The sequence below is a fragment of the Passer montanus genome, unplaced genomic scaffold (genome assembly GCF_014805655.1).
Source record: "Passer montanus isolate IOZ18808 unplaced genomic scaffold, ASM1480565v1 scaffold3, whole genome shotgun sequence".
Classification (NCBI taxonomy): domain Eukaryota; kingdom Metazoa; phylum Chordata; class Aves; order Passeriformes; family Passeridae; genus Passer; species Passer montanus.
The window spans coordinates 20,100,774-20,119,698 of record NW_024367707.1 but is presented as its reverse complement, the minus strand read 5'-3'; the positions used below and the strand labels follow the sequence as shown (position 1 = coordinate 20,119,698).

General features: G+C 41.8%; 1 protein-coding gene across 1 annotated transcript; it reads left to right on the top strand.

Moving 5' to 3' along the window:
* Positions 1-4,630: 4,630 nt before the first annotated feature.
* IL1R2 (interleukin 1 receptor type 2) lies at positions 4,631-16,851 on the top strand. Its single transcript, XM_039714214.1, has 9 exons — positions 4,631-4,827; positions 6,356-6,486; positions 6,582-6,840; positions 8,926-9,100; positions 10,506-10,680; positions 11,720-11,785; positions 12,542-12,677; positions 14,917-15,062; positions 16,361-16,851. The coding sequence occupies exons 1-9, from the start codon at positions 4,796-4,798 to the stop codon at positions 16,486-16,488; spliced, it is 1,248 nt and encodes a 415-aa protein (XP_039570148.1). The 5' UTR covers positions 4,631-4,795; the 3' UTR covers positions 16,489-16,851.
* The last annotated feature ends 2,074 nt before the right edge of the window (positions 16,852-18,925 follow it).

Genomic DNA, 18,925 nt, shown 5'->3' with positions numbered 1-18,925 from the left:
TCCTCCCAAGCTCTTTAAAAACAGTTGCTGAAATGATGAGTTCCCTTTCAGTCTGGTACAGAACATTATGTGCTGGAGAAGGGCATAAGTAAGGGCATTTGAGGGCTGAAATCCTCCCAAGATCAGTTTTGTTACCCCATGTGTATTTGTACTTTTGTTACGTGGTCAACAGAACACTCCAAGCTTGGCTGATGGTAACTGTTTTTATTAAAACAAATGTGTTCATTAACCTGACTAATGATACAAAATCTGACATTCTTCAGTGCTTCACAGAGTGTGTCAACCAATGGAACAGATAAAAGATAAAAATATAGACTGGGCCTTCCTGCCCTTTATTACAAGCTTTATTACAAGTACGGTCTTGCAGCATTACTTGGTTGCTTTTGTATTTCTTTTTTGGAACAATGATGTTGTTGGGATTGGCTCTGTTTCTCCTGAACTGATCTGATTTCTCCCAATTCCTGCTGTTGCATATACTGGTTCTTCCCGTGCCTCTTCTTTTAGAAGCAGTATATGTTGTATCTAATTATTTGCTATTCATTTATTTGTAAACCACTTTTCTTTTATTTCACAGATCCAGAGCAAGTCTTGCTCAATTGTTTCTTGAGCAACTCTTGATGCCAGTCAGAAGTGCTGACTGGTCATTGTGACACTACACACAGGTCAAGCACAAAGAGAGAATGCTGAGTATATGACTGTAAATTTGTGGTCCCTTTTTCTATACCATATGCAATTGCATGTGTTGTCTCCCACCCCAGCCCCCTCCAAATCCTGTGATAACTAATTACACATTAATGTAGTGGAGTAGAGGACAAATATCTTGGGTAATTGGATTGGCTACATGTATTTTATATGTCTGCTTCTTAAAACAGGTGTGTGAAATATACTTGTGTGTCAGAATGACAGTAAATCTAAAACAAAAGGAAGATTTACTGCCAGCATTACATAAATGACTTCATCTTCTTGGTGATACAAATACTTGATTCAGGAACATGTAATAAAAAAGTAATGTTTAATATTACCCTCCTGGTACACCTACAATAATGTATGATATGTACCAGCTCAATTTTTCCTTTATCTCAGACCAGATGTTTGTTACTGTTTTTCATAGCTATGAAGTTACTTTTTTACCTACTAGATTTAAGTTCAGTAAGGAAAAGGCAATCATGAACAAAAATCTTTGTCATCTGTTTTTCTCTTTGCCTCTGAAATCCCTGTTTGCTGGGTTGGCTGCTTAAGTCAAGCACCACAACTGGTTTAGAAATTTTCTTTTGTCCATGTTGTTCTGGCTCATGTAACTCTATACGATTTCATGATCCTCAACTGGACACAGTTCCTCCTCTGTCTGCTGTTACTGTGGGCTTTTTGTAATGACTGCTGTGTTTTTAAATCCCTCAACACTTCTCACATGAAAGACCACAGAGGACATTATGGTTTTTCATATATAAAAAAGACTGATCATGATTGCAAGCAAACACTATGATTTTGGAACTGGTGGAAAAGAAAACGCTAGTCAGCAGTCTTAGGTTTGCTTTTTTCCTATCACGTCCCTAGTGCCCCTACTGACTCACTGCCTATGGTCTGAGAAGACACCAAAGCCGTGGGAAATGTCTGTTTGCTGTTCTCCTCGGCATTGCTGGCTCCCAGCTAGCCCATCCTCCCAGCCCTGGCGTGGCAAGTGACCGTGGGTGCTGCAGCCTTGCCTGGAGCCCTGCACTAAGGCATGGTAGGTGCTGTGTGCTGTAGGCTTGCTCCATCCCAGCAGGGGTGGTAGCTTGGGAAAGAAGCAGGAACCTCAAAGTAGCAAACTGGGGGTTGGTCTCTTCTCCCAGGCAAAAAGTGACAGCACAAATTACCTCCCGCTGTAGCAGGGAAGGTTTAAATTAGGCATTATGAAAAATCTCTTCACTGAAAGGATGGACAGGCTTTGGAATAGCTGCCCAGGGAAGTGGTGAAATCACCATCCCTGGAAGTGTTCAAAAAGCGTGTGGATATGGCGCCTGGGAATGCGGTTTAGTGATGGTGGTGCTGTGTTAATGGTTCGACTTGATAATCTTAACAGTTTTTTCCAAACTGAATGGTTCTATGGATGGCCCAGATTAGAAAGATATAGAGGCAGCAATATTGAAGCCCTGCTATGGTCCTCTTGACATGCCTTTTCCATTCCCAGTGTCCCTGGAGCCCTAGGCTCTTTTGCTCTCTGATCCCTAACCTGAACCATATCCCTGATCAAAATTCAGTGTATCTATGCACCATTTTATCCATAAGAGAAGGAAGAGATTTTTTTTTACTTTTATTGTCATTTGAGAGATATACTAGTATGCACTGATGTTTAGACTGTCACTATTTAGAAGTTTAGATTATCCTCCTCAGTTCAGTTTACAGGGAGAGAAATATCACTTTACTGCTCTCAACAAACTCAGCTTTGCAAAAGTACTCCATCAATGCTTTTCCACATAGCATCATATATCAAGTAGGCTGTGCCCAGGGATGGTTTTCTACTTTAAATAAAATCCAGCAAACCCCACTTTTGCAGAAATAATTTCTTTATTTCACCAGTCTATGGCTGTGTGCCTGTGCACAGATACTCTGGGCCTCTCTAGATGTTACTCTGTCCCTTGTACCCTGCTCATTTCTACACCGAGGGTCTCCTCCTCCCTGACCCTTCCAGCTCTTGAGAGTATAATTATTTTTCAAGTGCCTGCTTTCTATTGCAGTGAAAGAGTTTTTGGAAATCCCAGGAACCTGTAGTGGTGAGACAATCTGTAACCCAGCCGTGGCTGCTCTGGCCAAACTAGCACTCCCTCATGACAAAGTGGATCCCTTGGCTCATCGTCTTCTCTTTCTCCCACTTAGTCATATACAACTGGGGTATGTCAGCACTTATTCCTCTGGCTAAGCATGCAAATTCCTGTATTCTTGGAGTCTGTTGTGCATTGTGCTAATCCCTCTGTTTAGTTTTTCTCTTTCTGTCCCAGTTGAAGAGTTCCATTTCTTTCCTTTCCTTTTCTGTGCTCCTCAAGACCCCATCTTGGAACTGTGCACAAGAGTAATATAAATTATTAAAAACAGGTTTGCTCATATCAATAAGCCCAAGAACATGTGTTGGTGCAATAGTTGTGGTTTACTTTGCCTCTGCTTGCCAGTCAGCTTTCAACATTCAGTATTTCTTAATATCTTGTCACCTTATTCTTATGTGAACCAGAGAAATTTACTTCAGTTTTTAATTGCATGAAGTTTGCTTAGCCAAACTGGATAACAGAATAAATAATGAAGTCCAAGGGATTGCAGTTCTTGGATGCCAAACATTATCAACCACAGAACCACTATAACAGGGTAAGTTCCTCCAGGAGAAGCTGCAAAACCTGGGAGCTGCTACAAGAAGCTGGCACATTAACTGCCCCTTGTAGAAATGGTGTAATCCCCGTTCCATGATGCCTGACTTCCACTGACTAGGGATAATGGACAAACACACCTTGCTTGTGGAGGCTCTTTGAAAGTCTCTGTTGCAAGGAACTTCCAAAACACTAGATATTTAATGATATTTTGATTATTTTATTTGCATGTCCAAGGACAGCAATCTTCCAACTGTGGCAAGGAACTGCATGTAGCCCTGGTGTGGGAAATACCTATCTAGTGAGATGAGCAATGAGTGAGACGTATGGGGAATAGTCTGGTCTTCAAGTCAGGAATTTCACAGCTACACTCCAGCATCTTGAGCTGTATCAATGAATCATCAGCAGAGTGAAACCACAGAATGACACCAGCTTCCCTAAGAGAGTCTCTCTATATATATATAGCTGCTAGACTTGCACATTTCTGTTTATAAATACTCAGTGATAGCTAACCACAAAACGATGTGGCCTTCTCAGCAGACATCTACTAAAAAAAATATAAAATTCTTGCTCTATCTTTCCTTTCTTCCTGAGTTATTCTAAACCAGACTTTTGCACCTTCAGATAAACAACTAAAACTTGAGGAACAACTGAAAGCTGAGCAGTCCTGACACTGCTGCATGTGATCAAGATATTTTCTGAATAAAAAGACAGCCAAGGCAGAACCCTTCTGAAGAAAGCTGTTGAAAATGTTGATCCTTCTTAGATGTATCTGAGGATATTAGTTTATCTGGGAACTGCAGCCCCTCACTTGATTACCCTCTTCTAAAAGGCCAAAATTGCCACCATTCATTAATGCTTTTCTTACTCCTTCCCATGAGCCTGGAAACCATAATTTGCTTCTAGCTGTTACTTCTTTATACCCCATTGCAAGAGAGCCTTAATGAAGGCTGTCACACTAAAATGGATGTTATGAGAAGAAAGGGGAATCAGCACATTTGTGATTCACCAGGAAATCACAATCACAGAAGATTTATGTTGTCCATGAACAGCTTGATAAACCACAAAATGTGAAGACTGCGATTATTTAGCTGCTGACTATGCTGCAGTGTACCTTTTGTTACCCGTGAAGTTTTTACTCGAGGTAGCGTGTGAAACAGTCATGTGAAGACAAGAGTGTATGTAAGCTACCATTCGTCAGAAAAGGGGAAAATTAGTCATATATTTAGCAGTCATTTCCCCTTTTTTTGGGAAATCCAAACACATATTTTCTCTGTGTCTGTGCCTCTGTTTCTCTTATCCTCACTCTACGGAAGGAAAGAAAGTTGGGTCTAAAACGTTATTTGGTTTTGACACAAATCTGATTGGGCAATGAGAGACAAATTTCCGCTGTGTGTTGAGCTCAACCCTATATAAGGTCTTCACCAGGAATTTTCAGTGTGATCGCTTCTTTTTGTGAGATGCTTATGGCTGAAAGACTACAGAAACACAGGTAAGTGAATCTGACTGAAATTTAGGAATGAAAACTTTCCCTAAACCCTCAAATGGCTTATGGAGATTGTTAGTTACTAAACCAAAGGGACCATAAAGCTCTGAACATAAAAACCAAGTATTTTTGTCAGGCAAAGGGTCTGAAGAGAGAGAAACACCTGCCACAGGGTATTGACGTGAACTCTGGGGCTTGTTAATGCCTCTAGCACCTGGTTCAGGTGTAGCTGAGAGGCTAGAGCTCCATACCAATTCCCTGGAAACCCAGGCAGACCTAAGAGTAGGGGAGATGACCCATGGTTATGAAAGAGTATTATTGAGCAAGAGGTTGGTTTTGTGGTGTTGTACAGATCACAATGATTTGGAAATAGTTTATTGTAGTCAAACTATCAGATGTCAGGTAAGTATAGCTACTAGAACAGGAAGAAATTTGGATTAAAACCATGATGGAAGTATGAACATGATGGGATACAAAAAGATGCCCAAAGGTGTATACCTATGAATATGGCTTTGTTATGTTGATAGAAATATTTATTTTTGGTTTTGATTTGAAATAATTGTACAGTCATTTAATATTCATCATAGTTTTAAGGTAATGTTAAATGCATGCAATTTCCATTTCTGAATGTAAAATGGAAATGTATCATGTGGATATGTCTACTGTATTTCTCATAAATTCCTTACACAGAGCATAAACTAGTGCCTCTATCCAGCATGTTTTATACATTTTTGCCCATGGCACATCAAGGTAAAGTATAATCAATCAATTGACTAGCAGGAGCTGAGGCCTCGTGGGAGAGCAGAAGCATTCAGTGATGCACACAGACACTGCCATGCCCATGTCAGGTCCATACAGATGACACTTGATGCATGACTGGCAGAGCAGAATTTTGTTTTCCCTTAGCAGCCACCCTGTCTGATTTGCAGGACAGGTTTTTCAGGGTTTTCCTTATCTTTTTTTTAGAACAGATGGTAATAGTGTCCATGCTGAAAACTTGTGCACCACCATCAGGATGGGTATACATGCCATAGCAGTCCATATTTTTTGTCCCAACAGAAACATTTGTTGGGGACAAGAAAGCTTGGCTCTGCTTGTAGCAGGAAGTTTTCCTGCAGCCTGATTCACACTAGCTGGCCTACTTTGCTCCTGTGTTCACCCAAGCTACAACACTACAGCTCACTCGAAGCAGCTGACCTGTGCCTCAGTCACATCTTACTGCAAAATAAGCAGAGCTAAATGTTTCCACCTGTAGCTGTTGCTCTGAAAAGCTGTAGGGACAGCAGTAACTTGTGGTATGCTGTCTTCATCTTCTGGAGTGAAAGGGAAGGGCTAAAAGTGATATGTGTGCGCCAAGCCAGATGTTCTGGTTCCACAGTTCAGCCCCCATAAACTAGGGATGGAGACACCTTTCTGCTCCTTGAGGGTGGACCAAAGCTCCCCAGGTCTGGAGTGAGAAAAATAGCAGTTAATTCTTTAGATAATGTTGACTATTTTGATTATATAATCTCTCTTGTAATAAACTTCCTTGTAGATTACAAAACACTTTCCTTCCACCCTCTTCTTCTGATTTCCTCTGGAAAAAAATGCATGGGTTCTTCTTTGTCCTGGTGACATGCACAGTAGGTGCGACTGCTTTCAGACTCCAGCAAATCAAAAACACAGGTAAGTGTAGATTTTTTTTTTCCTTCTGTTTCCCTCACCATTCTTTTAAATGTTCCTTTCTGACAGTAATGTAAAAATATCTCTGATTTGTATAGAAAACTGCCCAGATCACACCGTGTTTCTCAATCACTTCCATGAACTGCATGGAGAACCTGTGGTTCTGAAATGCCCTTCCCCCAGTTACAAACATTTGGATTTCTCTGCCTTGACCCCTAATATCACATGGTATAAAAATGGTTCAAACACCATGATATCAGGAAGAGATGAAGATTCAAGAATCTGGGCTAAAGGAAATGCACTCTGGTTTTTGCCAGTGATGCTAGAAGACTCAGGAGCATATATCTGCACAAGAAGGTAGGTATTTAAAAGAAAATCTAGTTCACTAACAAATGACTATGTCTAAAGGCATTACCTTGATTGTAAACCCCAGTTATATCCAGAGCATTTCTGAATAAGACAATTTCCTTGCTGACCTTATTAGAGAGAAAAAATGTGGGAAGTCGAGACCCTTAGAGTGCATTGTGTGTCTCCTATAGTTACCAGAACTGAAATCTGCATAAATGGTGACACAGCATTGCCACTTTGGCTACAATCTCATAGGAGAATAGTGTATAGAGTTTTTTCTAGTTACCTCTGAGCCAGTCAGTGCTATGACAAGTGGGACATGCTGCAGGCAGCAGGTTTGCTGAGCACAAATACACTTGTTGCACCTCAGATTGCCTTATGAAGCATGTTTAAGGCACTGTAGTTCTGCGGTGGCTTTCCTTTTCCCACATCTATATCCCTGGTCTTCACTTTTCTTCTGAGTCACATTCTAAACCAGAATTTGATTGACTTGGTATTGTTGGAAGAATTTTCATGAGACCAGTGTGTATTTACCACTAGTACCAGACTCGTGGTGTTGCAGTGAGTTGAGATTTTAGCCGTGGCTCTCTTCAGCCCTATTGGTAATTTTTTTCTGAGTGTTTTCAATCTGACAGCACACTGTACCAAGTCAAAAGAGGTGCCAGGTTCTGGATTTGTTGAGGACCCAGGAAGGCAAAAAACCCCATCACCCTTAGAGCTTGAAATTCTGAAGATGTTCCAGGTCCCTGTCCCCTGTCATCTCCTGCTGCCAGCCAGCCTCTCAGTATACCTCTGGCACTTGGCTCTGGGGCTTATACTGGAGAACATATCTCTACATCCTTCGAGCTGCTTGTGGACTGCATGGTCTCCTTGCTTGCACAGCACACCTTGGGATGTGTGTCAGCAATAGAAGAGATACACAAGCTGAGAAATCATGCTCGGTGTGTCAGGTTGGCTTTTCCCCATGTCTCAGCAGCAATTTCCATTGTGGAGCAGAAGAGAAGATGCTGGTGAAGCCCAAAGAGCAAAAGGTTGCAAATACTGTTCTAGAGCAGAGTAGTTGCCTGAGATGTTCAAGAGTGCTTTTAAATCCCCTTTTTGGACTATTCTGCCTCATTTTGTCCATATATAACACTATGGCAGTGTTACTGAGAGATCTAGTAAAATGCTGTGAAATTTGTTTGAAAGTACAAGCAAATTACATTTCCTTTACAAATTATCCTGCAGGGAAGCCAGCAGATCTTTTTATCAACTCTGTAAAAGGAAGGTAGCAGCAAACTATCACAGATCTCTGCTTCTGTGTTCTGTGGAGCAAATATTTTGGATTTGGGCATCTGGCCTGTACGTGACAGATGGCCACAGTGCCCTAGCAATAGTGTCAGTCTGTCTGCTTGCAGTCCACAGCTGCTGTCCTGGAGGTGGCAGCCTGGCCCTCCTGGCTTCACTGGCTCCTTTAGGATCATGCACTGCCCTGAACAGAGAGCAGCATCTCTGAAGCAGGGTTCCAGAGGTTATAAAGAATGGAATTTAAGCATCTATCTCTCTCAGTTTGGTCTTCCTTGGGATTGGAAGTGATTGTCACTTGGGGCCAGAAAGAAAAGTTGAATATTGTGAACCTTTCAAAACCAGAATGCCTTATTTGCTACAGAAAATTATATGTACTCACAGAAACATCTATGGTTGTACAATAGTAACTGCAGATGTATTGTCATACATGCTTTAAGCTTTTTACTTAACCATTAGGGTTTTCACAGTCAAAACCTCTTCCAAGGAAATGGGGGAGGGTTCATGACATACCTGCTACTGTTCAGGTTAACATGTTCCCCCTCCTGACACAGTTAAAATCGTGCTGCAGCCTAAAGGTGCACATGAAACTCATACTAAAAATAAAAGACTGAAGGTCTGAGGCAGACACGTGTCAGCAACAAGTTTCGATCATGCCAGAAGAACTGTACCAGTGATTTTCCAGCATCCCGCCTGGTGTGATCTCAGTCTTGGCCTCTGTTAAGGAGGGAAATGGAGCCAGGAGGAAACCAAGGGTGTCATTTGAGTTCCTCTCATCACTCTTGGGGGTTCTCCCTGCTCTGTCACCAGGAACTCCTCCTACTGCGCCAAGGTCTCCATCCACCTCACAGTTGTGGAGAAAACATCTGCTTGGAAGATTGCCTATCCCCAGGTCCTCTTCACTTTCACCTCTGGAAAGATTGTTTGTCCTGACCTGTGGGATTTTACACCAAATAGGACAAGCCTGGAGCTGAAGTGGTACAAGGTAGAACATTTAATTCCTCTTTGTGCGTAACCTCATCCCAGCTTGGCACATAAATATCCACTTTACCTTTCTCCTGAACATCATGTTGCTTAAGTCACTAGCATAGTGTAATATACTGGGAATTTTGGGGCAGATGTATCTTAAGAAAACATTTTAAGAAAAGTTCTCTGGGGAACACTCAGCACAGGATGAAGTGTTTCACATGTTTTATGTTCTCACAGGCAGTGTAACAGATTATAAAGCTAGATTATTTACCCAACTACGGGGTTTGCCACCTGATATCAGGCCCTTCTCTTTGACACTGTGCTTCTTTTCATGGCCCCTCTAGTGAATCCCATAAAGTAAGACCTCCCAGGGATACTGCTTCCATGTTCGGGGGGGGTAGCTTTCGTTAATCAAGTGGAATACACTATTTGGAAATACTGGATGAATTATATAATGCTTGGAGTGTTCTCTTGCCCAACTGCCCAGTTTGCTGCTTTTCAAGTGGACAAGCCTGATTTTGCCTCTAAGATCAAATACAACATCCTCGGCTGTTGAATTTCACACTGGAGAGCAGGGGATTCTTCTTCCATTGCCACAATACCTCAGTTTGGCTGTTATTTACACTCCCACTACGATCACACTGCCTTGTGCAGTTGTAGCCTTACCATAGGAGGCAATATACAGGCTGGCTTGCAGTGCCTAGGTTATGAGCTGTACCCTACCAGCAAAATGTTGCTGCTCAGGACTCCCTTCCGAAGTGGGAACATAACCCACTTTATCTAAGCGAAAGGCTGCCCCCCTCAATATGGTTCTTGTTACAAATGTAAGAAAGAGCTACCCTGCCTTCATGAGGGAGGAAGATAATTTCTCCTAGCAGGTCTCCGGCCTGTGTATGAACAGAGCCTTAGGGATACAGAGCAGGAACTTCTAATAGTCTATAGGGTAAGTAATAGTTACGTGAAATCCTGCATGACTACAAGTATTTGTCTTCAAAGAATGCCTTAGAATATTATTCTTCTGTGGTCATGTATGGAAAGTATGGATACATACACAGGAATACGTATGGATAACATTGTGAAAACCTCCATGAGTACTAAAATCTTGTGTGATTGCTCTTAAGATGACTCAAGGAAGAGCCTATTATATGTCTTCCATCTTAAAATGTGCACTATGGAAGAGCTATGCACACACATTATAGATAGATTGAAATAGCAATTCTTCACACTTCACACATATAGTGCCCCAAGGCATTTTAGAGATCCACATTAAAAGAACTTGTGTTTTGGTGAGAAAGCAGAACTGCTCAGATTTCCCACTGATAAGTGAACTTCTAATAACAGAGAGACAGAGATAATTTGTCTGAGATTTACACAGGGTGTAGCAATCTGAGTCATAACACCAGTTTCTGTCCTTTCTCCAGGATGCTCAGCCTTTGGAAGAGGACAATGAAAGATTCATCATTCTGAAAGGTTCAGCGTCTCTGATCATGACATCTGTGCTACCAACGGATGCGGGGTATTACACCTGCAAGATGTCATTTCCATTTGAAGGTGTGCCATATGAAATCACCAGGACAATTCAATTGGAGACTGTTGGTAAGTGTCCTTCAGATCAGAAGGATGGAGCACCTCTCCTACAAGGAAAGGCTGAGAGAATTGGGTTTATTCAGCCTGGAAAAGAGAAGGCTTCGGTGTGGCTGAACTGTGGCCTATCAGTACCTGAATGGGACTTAGAAATGGAGAGGGCTTCTTACAAGAGCATGAAGCGACAGGACAAGGGCAAATAGCTCCAAATGGAAAGAGGGCAGGCTGAGATTAGCTATTAGGAGGAAGTTTTTACTGCGAGGGTAGTGAGGCACTGGCACAGGTTGCCCAGAAAAGTTGTGGATGCCCCCACCGCCCTCCTTGGAAGTGTTCAAGGCCAGGTTGGATGGGTATTAACCAGCTTGGTCTAGTGGAAAGTGTCCATGCCCATGGCAGGAGGGATGGAATTAGTGGTCCTAGGAGCCTTTTAGGAAAGGTTTTAGGGACATTTGAGGTTTCTTCCAACCTAAATGATTCTGTGGCTCTATGATTCAATGATGGACATATTAAAACATTACAGCACATAAGAAAACCTCTTCTTTGCTAATGAAACTCTTGAGAGGAGCCTTTCAGCCGTGCCAAGGGAGCGCTTGTCCTGGCCCTGAAGGGGCTCCCTGGCGGGGCGGGGGTCTCTCCTGCAAGTACCCGCGTTTGTTAAACGGAATAATAGATGTCCTGGGGGCAGAAGGCGGCGTGTCCCTGCCGAGTCCCTCGGGGGAGCTCGGCGATCAGCCATTTGGCGGCGGCCCAGGCGGGGACAGGCCGCAGTGCTCAGGGCGGGGATGGCGGCGGGGCCGGCGCAGCTGCGCGGAGCGCCGGCAGGGGGCGCCCGTGCCGCAGGTTCCCCGCGCCGCGCCTGAGGCGGCGGAGCCCGCCCGTCCCCACAGCGCGCTCCGCATGGAGCGGGAAAATCGCTGCCTGCCGGAGGCTTTGGCAATCAAACCTTCCTGGCAGACTACAGCGTAGGCTGATGTGGCATGTGTCTGGTTCTGCGGCCATGCCCGCATTTTCTCTTGTCTTAGCACTGACTCTGTTCTCTTTTTCTGCCAAGAACAAGAGAAGAGAATTACCCCGATAATTGTGTATCCAGCCCAAAAGACAACATCAGCTGCTCTTGGTAAGGCCCAACATCATATTTGGAAACATTTAGTCAGAGAAAAACTAGAGTCAGAGAAAAACTAGGTCCTCTTATGGTGTAATTTGTTGGCATAAATTGTTGTCGGGTTTTGATCTCAGTTATATTAGTTGAGGGTTGGTTCTGGACTATTCTTTGCTTTTTAACATCTACAACCAGATTCTGTCTTCTGGGTATATAGATTTACTTCCATATAATACAGATACACATCAGTCTGAAATCTCCTTATCCCTGAGTTGCAGTAATTATAGCAATTAATAATTTCAGAAATTCTGCAAAATCACTTTATTCCTGGAGGTCCAACTTTCAGCTGAATGTCCTCACCCACAGCATCTGTGAGTGAAGCTGTGCTGCTGGTTAATGCACAGCATTAAATTAAAAATAAAGCTGCTCCAGAGGGGCAAATCCCACAGTGCCCTTGGGGCTGCACTGTGTCAGAAAGGGCAAGGCTGCAGGGACACAGCCTTGCCTCTGGGGAATGTCTTTAATGCAAGAGTTGGTAAGTGTTGCAATAGGGAAATTATTTGGTTAGCAGCAGGAAGGACTGCCACACTGAAGGATCTTGGTTCCAAGGAGTAGGGGATCAAAAGCAATCTGGAGATTAACTTTAGCTTTGAAAGTAGTGGTTCTTGATGTGTGTGGGATCTCCCACTGGAGTTGTTGGTTTTCACCAAAAGAAAGAGTAGTTCTTCATATGTGTCTAAATTGTTTTTCAATCTTTTTTTTTTTTTTTGACAGGCTCCAAGATGACTCTCCCGTGCAAAGTGTTTGTTGGACTGAGCAGCCATTTCCAAACTGATGTGGAATGGCTGGCAAATTACACCAGCGTTGATGTGGTTTATAAACAAAGCAGAGTTACAGAGGGGGAACGACAGTAAGTCTGGCTGAAAGTGCTTCCTTGTCCTTATATTCTAACTTGCAGTGCTACAGGGGCTCTCAGTGCAGTTGAATGCCAGGTAATGAAATGGAAAATGGACAGATCTGAAGTGAAGGTGAGAGCTAAGGAAAAAAAAGGGCAGGCAAGCAAAAAACCCCCAAGCCCAACCCAGTAAGTTAAATAAATGCTTTATCTCTGTTTTTTGTGACATGGTATTTTGCAAATGAGCCAACTTTGATACAAACTTTAAGCACATTTTCATGAGCAACTGAGCTGTTGTAAGGGCTGACTGCAGTGGAAAGCAAGGAGACTTGATCCTTCCCAGTGCTTCTCTTACATCTCTCCTTACTCCATGCCAGCAAAGTGGCAATTTTTTCTCCCTGACATTCATGAGGTTCTCAGAATATACTAAGGCAACAGAAAATTATCTAGTGGTTTGATGGGTTTTGTTTTGTTTTCTAAATAACACGGTTTTCCCCCCTAAGCTTGTTCTTTTCCACATTAGTGGGTTAAACTGACTCACACAGACACCCACTGACTGCTAGAGCAGATGCTAGGGTAGCACTGCAGGGAATGCTGGTGGGAGGGAGAAACAGGATGTTCCATGAATCCTCTTGCCCTGATTCATTGTGTCTCCCAGTCTCGAAGTGCCTTCTTTCAGCTGCCTCATAGCTACATACCTCAAGGCTTTTCCCACCAGGAAAGGGAAGGATACCTGCTTTCTGTACCTGTGGTGTCTTACCTGAGTAACTCACTACATCCAGGCACACCTCTAGTGTTTTTGTAAATGTGAGCTAAACTTTCTGACTGAAATCTCTCAATTGAGGACCAAGTCAACTGGTTTTGTTTCTTGTTTCATGAAGTTCAGAGTGTCCAAAAAGATCATTACACTTGCCTGGTGGCTCTGCCTGTACTGGTGGACAGAGCCCAGAAGGTTCCTTGGCTCTGGGATGCTGTTGCCTCTGCTGTTACTTGCTCAACTGGTCACACACCAGCTAGCACCTTCCCAAAGGATTTCTGGCTATTGATTAGGGTTTAGCATGGGGTAGGGGCCATTTCCAACAGAGTTTGGACATGTGACATCCACATTTTGAGGGACAAGAATGTTTGACTGTTAGGGATGTGAGATGGTTTTGGCAATTTTTGGCCACCAGTGCCAGATAACAGCCTGGCCATGCTGCAGCCAGAGGAATATGCCCAAGCCTTTAGGTGTTTTCCCACTCCCCACAGCATGACTGGGGAAATTAATTTATAATCTTGTTTATACGGATAGGTGCAAATGCATTGAACCTGTGGCCAGGAACCATAAAAATGTGCTGCAGCTATAGTCTCCGCAGACTTTAGAATAGAGCAGCACTTTTTTACTTGGACTTTAAAAATTGTTTTTGTTATGCTTACCACTATCATCACTGCTGTTATATATTATCATGGAATTGCACAAGGACAGCGACAGATGAGGTTCCTGCAGGACCCACAGTGTGTGAGAGACTCCAGTTCTGCTGGAAGCTCTCATTATGGCAGCATGATAAAACAGCTCAAATGCCCCTGGGAAAACAAATTCCCTGCAGCAATCTCTGGCAAAGAGCTCCTGGGAGGAGTGCCCAGGGAATTCCATTGCTGCCATGCAATGCAGGCTCATGATGGACAGCTGTTCTGGTTATGGCTAGAAGGTATCAAGGGACAATGTTTGACTCCAGCTTAAAAAACACTTTCAAATAGTGGGATTCCTAAAATAATCATGTTGAAATTAGCTGGAAAATTCTTGGACACTTTCTGAGCTACTGGCTTTGAGCACGTGATAGACAGGAATGGTGGTTCAGCTTTCTCAGAGAACATTTGCAGGGTTCTGTTCTCCATATGCCCTCTGCTGATTGTAAGAATTAACCTTAGGTGGTCAGAGAGAAGGAATTAGGTCCTTGCACAATGCTAATGTATCAAAGATACACAGAATTCCACTTGCCTTTTTCCCCTCCCTTTTCTTTATTTTTGCAAGACAAATCCAGGTATTTTTTTCCCTCTAGACTCCAAAAGCTGCAAGATAGGTACTGCCCACTGGGACTCAAGTAGCACAACTGGGCTGAAGACAACAGGCATCCTTGAATGCTGAGGGGGCTGGTTCAGAAATGAAGCAATATCCAATGCATTTTCTTGCAATGTGCTGTTAGAATGAACACATCAAATAGAGAAAAAACATCTTATTAAAATAATTAACATTAAAACTTTCTTATTCTTCCAGAGAAATTGTAGAAAATGGTGAAAACTTCATTGAAGTACCACTGATTTTTGATTCTGTTGAAGAAGTGGACTTTTACACAGACTTTACCTGTCTGGCCCAGAACAGCTATGGATACCAAGAACTGCCAACAAGGGTCAAGCAAGAAGGTAATTATTTTTACTGCTTATTTTTGATAATTTTTATTATTATTCTAATGCTAAATTAGCATTTGATCTGTTTATACAGTAGGAGCAAGTGTCAGGATAAGTTACTGCCTGGGGAAAATCTGGTTGCCTCCTTCACCTGTAATCTTTGGTAGAGCCTGTTCAAAAAATGCACCTTCTGTAGGTCATTTACTGACATTTTATGCAGGGATAAGGATCCATCTGTGCTGATATATCTGTTTATTGGATAAGACTCCAATTTAGATACACTTTGTGAAATAAGTGTTCCAGTGAGACTACTGGCAAACTCTCTTTGCAGCATGGCCAAATCTCCTCCAGTTCCTCAACAAATAAGAAAAAAAAAAAGACAATAACAGAATAAATCATTAGAGTGTTTCTTTTCCTTATGCACAGACTGCTGCCAAAATAACAAGAAGTGTAAATTATGATGGGTGTTGTTACTTTGGCTCCTAGTGATGGGAAGAGAAGACCTAAACTGAGTGCAATTAATGTTGCAGTGTGATAAACCACTGGCCAAGGGCCAGCTGTATAAACCATGTGAAGCAATGCTAATTGTTTCTTTGCATGACGTTGGTGAATCACCAAAGCTTGCTCACACTGTCTTTAGAAAGGCACATGAACACTTTCAGACTTCATTATCAGTTATGACTCACTCCAGCAGTCAATGATGAGGGATTTGTACTCATTTTGCTGGATCATGTGCTGCCCTTGTCTTCCATGAGCTACATCAGAATAACTACAGAGGGGAAAATGTACATTGGAACAATCCAGAATGGTCTGGACAGACACTGGCGTTGGAAATTAGCTGGATTTGGGAAGAAGTTCCGAGTCTGGGGTTGATTGTTACTAATTTATAAGCTGCTCTGTAGGAAAAAAATATTCACACAACTTGAGGATGGACTAATGGTTAAGTATTCATGATCCACAAGGTGCTTGGATTTCCTGCTTGGAATGCCTCTGCTTTAAACAAACCAAGATAGAAAGCACACAGCTTTCTGATCAGGGGTTCAGAAAATTGGGTGTATGCAATGATTGAACTTTGAATTCTCGCTCTCTGTTGTTTCCCAATCCTTCCTCCTATCTTCATGAACACATTTCCCAGAGTGCTCAATCAATAGATCTCTTCCTTTCAAAGGTGGTAAGCCCTGCTGGAAGGTTAACTTGCAGACATCCTTTTTACTGTCATTTCTCCTCTTCGGACTTGAGCTAAGAGAGCTATGTTCCTGGGACTTCATTGTTTTTTTCTGGTTTTCTAATATTTAATTTGTTTACTTTTCCAGCTGTTGGTCTGTCCTGGTACATTGCAATGATTCCTGTTGTGCTGGCCTGTTTGATCGTGGGAGGGATATGCATGCACAAGTGCTGGAAAAGTAGAGCTGATAAAGGATATACAATTCCAAAGGTTTAAAGTCCACTTGAGTTCTCCAACTGCCAACAGAACAAAAAATCACCCTGGCCATCTTTCACATCAGACACAGCAAGCATTTAAGACCTGATATACTGCATTCCCAACAGACCAATAACAACAGCTCTTTCCCACTTTTCCCAGTCTTCTGATGAAGATGAAGTTAAGAATATAAGTTTGCATTTTTATGCTGCTTAGATGCAGGAAATCTGCTTCTATTATTTTGTAACTAGGATGCAATCTGTAGAATTTTGGAACACAAAATCATGCTCTGGATATGGGAAGGGTAGGAAAAGGGAGGTGCTCTCACCTTTTGTAATTCCAACACTTGTACTGTTTTTTTTTTTTTTAAAGGAAAAGAAACCCCTAAAATCTAAAAAGAGAAGCTAAGGAAGCTAGCTACAGAAGGACTATTTGACACTAGAGGGAAAAAGCAATTTTTCTATGCAACCAGACTAAATTTATTTTACTTGAGTCTAAAAAGAGCCATTTGTTTTCCCTTTTCAGAGCCAAATGCAGTTGTCATGGCAACTGTATATCTATGAACTTCTCCACAGAAAAACTAAATTTGTTCACCATTTGGATTACACTTTGCTTAAATAGACTGTCTCAGAATATCCCTCCCCCAGAGATAACTCCATCTGTATAAAAGAAAACTGTACACAGAAGAATTCAATTCTGTTTTATCTACCAATATGTTGTAGCTAGAGATTTATAAGCAGCTGTAACATGTTGTCATCTTTGCCAAGGAAAGAATTGGAGGATGTTTAAGTGTTTTGAGAGTGATTTCTCTAATAAAAAGTTTTATTCGTGTAAGTGACTGGACAGATTGCCAGTAATAATGAACAGTCTCACACTTTTGTTCCTCCAGCCCTTTTGTGACCAGTCTGGTATAGATTCAGATTGTGTCCTTTGAATTGCAGCATGTAAATTGGTTACACAGGATATAAAACACTGCCTGTTAGGTTAACCTAGCTGGATTCTAGTCTTGACATAAATCGTAAGGGAGCAATAAATAATCAGTGACCATGTTGTACTTTGAGGGTCAGAATGAGTAAAATTATTTGGTTACTTCCTCTCTTCCTCTTCAAAGAGATACCACTCATGACAGCTGAGAAATCGTTACATGTTATATAATGTGTATTATCTTCATCTGTACAGGAGGGAAGAGAACCTGCATTACGGCCTAGATTAGTACAGGTCCATAACCTCTACCTCTACCAATACCAAAATACCAACACCTCTCACAGGCACCAAAGATAAACCTTTTTGTTCATACAAATCATCCCAGAAGATTTTCAAACTTTAGGAAAAAAAATCAGGAAAAACTTAGTCTCCAAAAGAGCAAATTGTAACACACTAGAGAAGTGAATGGCTCCCATCCATCTGGGAGAGATCATGACCTTATTCCTTTCTACCACCACCTTTAGCTGGCTCTGAGTTTGGCCCAATAAATATCTGGAAGGATTTTGAAGAGTAGGATGTGGCTAGAGTTAAGAAATCTTCACTCTATTAGCAAGAACATTCATATGTAATGAGATTCAGACCAAAGCCTCCCTTTAAATACTCTAAATGCTTGTTGTGAAGATACAGGCACAGAGATTAGAGTTCTGACGCAGTTTAGGTCAAGGGCATCCAGAGAACACCACAGGACTCACTGTTTCCAAGTGTAGAATATTAAAGATGATAAGGACTACAAGTACTTTATGGGCAGATGGGAAAAAGGTAGATTCAAGTGTGGAGAAGACTCAGTCTACTTGGATATCTGTTCTTTGAAGGAAGAAAGCTATTGATTAACTGACCAGTATTGGAAGGAACATTGAAAATGTTTTAGAAGCATCAGGAATGCTCATTATTTTCAAGCAATTGCTAGTCTATACCTAGAGAACAAATTAGGTTTGTCAATAAGTGTAATGTTTAAACATGTAATTTCCTCTTCCTTTCCATCTGTATCCTTCAAGAGTAGTGTGATCACACACCTGGCTGTAGGTGCAGGGTTGGATTTCACTAAGTACTGGGAAAAAACAGAACTTTTGGTATACAGAGCCATAAGTTATATGGTATACTGATGCCATAAGTTAAATACCTCAGACCCTTCAAAACCAGAGGAGGAGAAAAAATATGAATATAAGATAAAATTAGGTATTTAGAGAATTGCTGTTACATACTCAGTGGCATTTTGAATAAGAAAGGAAAGTAAAGAAACAAAGGCTTATCTTTTATGAAATTATATTTGCTTCTCTGACTACTAGTACAATATTCTGAAGGCTTTCCTCCTAAGCAGATGTCTTCAGGTGAACTACATAGTGTAAATATTTTACAGATAGATTTGAACAAGAGATCTACATAATGGAAATGCTTTACACTGATTTGCATCATTATACACAAGGGCAACATGGTTTATCTAAGTTTTGAAAATGTTATGTGGAAAAAATGATAA